Genomic DNA, 3743 nt, shown 5'->3' on the forward strand with positions numbered 1-3743 from the left:
GACCATTTTTCTCTCCTCTTGATTTACTTCAGTAGAAAAATGATTTTACTGTTTAAAGTTGAACATGATACGTGAAGCAATGCGCAGATTAAAGAACAGATGTGAGGTCATGTTAGCTTTAGCGGCGCTAACCACAAACATCTGCAAAACCTAGATCTGGGATTATAGAGCTGAGATATGAAGCAGATCTGATCTTGATTTATGTATCAGATTCTAGAGTTCCTAAAGTCCAGATTAAATGCTGAATTCATTTTATTTTATTCTAAATATAAATATTTCATGATTTAATGAATTATTTGTGCATTTGTAGTTAAACAAAATGACACATTTAGGTAATTATTCCATAGGTTTTTTAGTTTTGGTAATTTGTCAATTCATGGCTAGTTTGGGCCATTTAAAATGTTTCTTTTTTTAAATAAAGCTACTGGCTGAACTGAGAGAGAAAGTGAGGAAACAGAACTGCTGCGTGAGCAGACTTCAAAATAAGAGCATGAACGTCTAATTTATTAAATTCTAAACGTCAACACAAAACAGCCACATAAATTATCACTTTAGAAAAATTAATTAGCTCCACTGCTAGCTAAGTTAGCTCCACTGCTAGCTAGGTTAGCTCCACTGCTAGCTAAGTTAGCTCCACTGCTAGCTAAGTTAGCTCCACTGCTAGCTAGATTAGCTCCACTGCTAGCTAAGTTAGCTCCACTGCTAGCGGATCAGCAGACGCTCTGCAATTCAATCCGTTTACCGGAGGAAACAAGTTTGTGTTAAAACACGTCAGCAGAGACCTGGGAAGGGTTCAAAGGTCACCGCTGATCCTGGTCAGAACCTGGGGTGGTCACCATCCCGTATGTCTATAAATGTCCGATAAACACGCCTTTCACACACGTAACAATAATAATAAAAATAAAACAGGAGATCTTAAGGTCGGCTAAATGGCGGCTAAAGGACCCAGAACGGCCCGGCGCTGTTCTGGTTGCCTGGAGACGGATCAGTCATGATACAGAACATTTTATTATTGATTATTGATTCAGTTTCTCATTGTGCTTTTAGTCGACAATATCAGATTGATTATTTAATGAATAATAATATCAGCCACAATAATACAAATGGTCATTTAAAGAACAAATTATATATTAGCTTAACAGGAAACACATAAATATTTCCTACCTTAAAAGGTTTACTAGGGCTTTTATTTTGAAATGTTGACATATTTCATGAATTCATTGTTCAGTGGTCATTTAATGTATTATTAATGCAGCAGACCTGCAGCCCAGGGGCGGATCTAGACGGGGGCCAACGAGGAACCAAAGAAGTTATACTAAATAAATGTCTATGTCACAGTTTTACTTCAACAATGAATTAAAATGTATCGTGCTTCACTGTGAGCTGCTGAACAGCATCAGACTTTCCATCCGGGATCTGCAGAAAGTGGCTCTTCGGCTCACTGATGAGATATTGCTCTGTTGTTTTAATTCTGTTTCTAAGTGTTGCCATGAAAAACAGCGACCATCCCGGCCCGTGTGGTAAGTCTGTCTGCAACCAGCTCCTTATTTCTACAAATATTTAGGTAAAACTCTTTACAGAAGCAGGTGGTTCACATAACTTTCCCCCTCCTGGCTGTCTGAGGACCCGCTGGGATCAAATCAGGTGTTGAGATGGTTACTCAGTATCTGAAACGTGAAACTCTGCAGCTCTGAGGAACTAACTGACCTCTAAAATGACCGATTGCTCCAGGAATCACTTTCTAAAACCACTGCTGCAGCGGCCCAGGGCGCCGCGCTGTGGGGGGCGTCCCTTATTTGGATCCGAAAGGTGGCCCCCCTTCCAGAACCCGACCCACCTCCAAGGCCCGGCTGATCCTGGGCGCGTTCCTCAGAGCGATGACGGCGGAAGCGACGTTCTGCGCCCGGAGCTCCATCACGGCGGTCAGAACGTCGTCGGGGTCCTGCGTCTGGCCGCCGGCGAAGAACACGGCCACCTTTCGGGTCGTCTTCCCGGGCCGGACCCGCTTGAAGACGTTCCGGCCCACGAACAGCATGGCGGCGCCGAGGTGGCGGCGCTCGGCGGTGCGCTCCCAGGCCAGGCTCTGCACCGCCTCCAGCAGCGGCGCCCTGCGGCGGTGCTCCTGCAGGCGGATCAGGTGGCGGGTGTGCCGGCTGAACGCCACCACCGACACGCGCGCGCCGGCCGGACAGTTGCTCTCCGCCATGTTGACGTCCTGCAGCAGGGAGAGGACGGCCCGCCGCTGGTCCTCGAAGTCCGCCGACGTCACGTCCTCCGACATGTCCAGGGCGAAGACCAGCTCAGTGGGGACGGCGGGGCAGCGGGGCGGATCTGAGGGAGGGAGACCAGCCTTAGACCCAACAGAACCAGAGGAACCGTCTGGCAGAACCAGAACCACAGCAGGACATCCTGCAGAAGACAGAGACGATGAGGACAAAGATGGACCAGAGGCGGTTCTGTCCCGGAAACCCAGATCTGACCAGTTAGGGTTCATTCACAGCCCCGATCAGTCTGTTTGCCTAGTCAAAGTCCGGTTCGGTGGTGAGGTGTGAACACTTATTGACCTCTGACCTCTGGTCCTCCAAATCTCGGTCTGGGTTCGGTTTGAATGCCAAGCGGACCACAGACCGCTACAAAAGCAGGAAGTGGACTACAGCGCAGGGCATTCTGGGTAAATCCAACCAAAGCTAACATGCTAGCCTAGCGCTAGCAGCAGAAATGGCTCCTGGTCTTTAGCCTAAAGAGAAATCCYCCAGCCGCTAAAATCCTCCATCTTGTTTCCATCTGGTGAAGAAGGAAGTTGCTCTCAGTGTCTTCAGAGGTTTCTGTGTCGTTTCCTTCAGTGGTTCTTGGTGCAGCGCCCCCACAGGCCAGGAGGGGAACAGGCTGGTTTGACTCAGAGCAGCTGGAGGAGGAGCAGATGTTCTGGGTCCAGTAGAACCGGGTCCACAGAGCCGGCCACCCAGACTCACTCAGCATTATTCAGCTAGGAAGCTGGAATGTTGTAATGTTTGTTTGGTCATTTCAGAGTTTTTGAAATATTAAAACTTTTTTTGTCCGCTAGAATCTGGAATATCTCCAACATTTTGCCAAAACCTGACGGATTATTTCTTCTTCCTGCTTCAGCCCATTTTAAGTTTTAATCACAAGAACGAAGCCACTTCAAATGATTCGGCTTTTTCTCCGTTTTTATCACATAATGATGTGAGTTTCCTTCATTCTCAGGCTGAACTCTGAAACTGATGCTTCTCAAACGTCAGGGATTCTTTTCTGCTGCTGTTGGAACAAATTTCCCTCCACAGGAATAATGAAGGCATCAAACCACAGCTGCAGCGTCCAGGAGGCGCAGGTTCTGGTTCAGGTTCTGGTTCAGGTTCTGGGTCTGGTTCTGGTTCAGGTTCTGGTTGTGGTTCAGGTTCTGGTTCTGGTTGTGGTTCAGGTTCTGGTTGTGGTTCAGGTTCTGGTTCAGGTTCTGGTTGTGGTTGTGGTTCAGGTTCTGGGTCTGGTTCAGGTTCTGGGTCTGGTTCAGGTTCTGGGTCTGGTTCTGGTTCAGGTTCTGGTTCAGGTTCTGGTTCTGGTTCAGGTTCTGGGTCTGGTTCTGGTTCAGGTTCTGGTTCAGGTTCTGGTTGTGGTTGTGGTTCAGGTTCTGGTTCTGGGTCTGGTTCAGGTTCAGGTTCTGGGTCTGGTTCAGGTTCTGGTTCAGGTTCTGGTTCTGGTTCAGGTTCTGGGTCTGGTTCTGGTTC

The 3743-nt window shown here is 48.0% G+C and overlaps 1 protein-coding gene across 2 annotated transcripts in view; it reads right to left on the bottom strand.

The window, feature by feature from the left end:
- Window positions 1-1755: 1755 nt before the first annotated feature.
- LOC103477507 (collagen alpha-6(VI) chain-like) overlaps window positions 1756-3743 on the bottom strand; it is a 38055-nt gene continuing 36067 nt past the window's right edge. For both annotated transcript variants that reach the window (XM_017309377.1, XM_017309376.1), the window contains one exon: window positions 1756-2331. In XM_017309377.1, the coding sequence (XP_017164866.1) occupies window positions 1793-2331 (539 nt within the window). In that variant the 3' untranslated portion in view covers window positions 1756-1792. The remainder of the gene's footprint in view (window positions 2332-3743) is intronic.

Source organism: Poecilia reticulata, linkage group LG16 (assembly GCF_000633615.1).
Source record: "Poecilia reticulata strain Guanapo linkage group LG16, Guppy_female_1.0+MT, whole genome shotgun sequence".
NCBI lineage: Eukaryota > Metazoa > Chordata > Actinopteri > Cyprinodontiformes > Poeciliidae > Poecilia > Poecilia reticulata.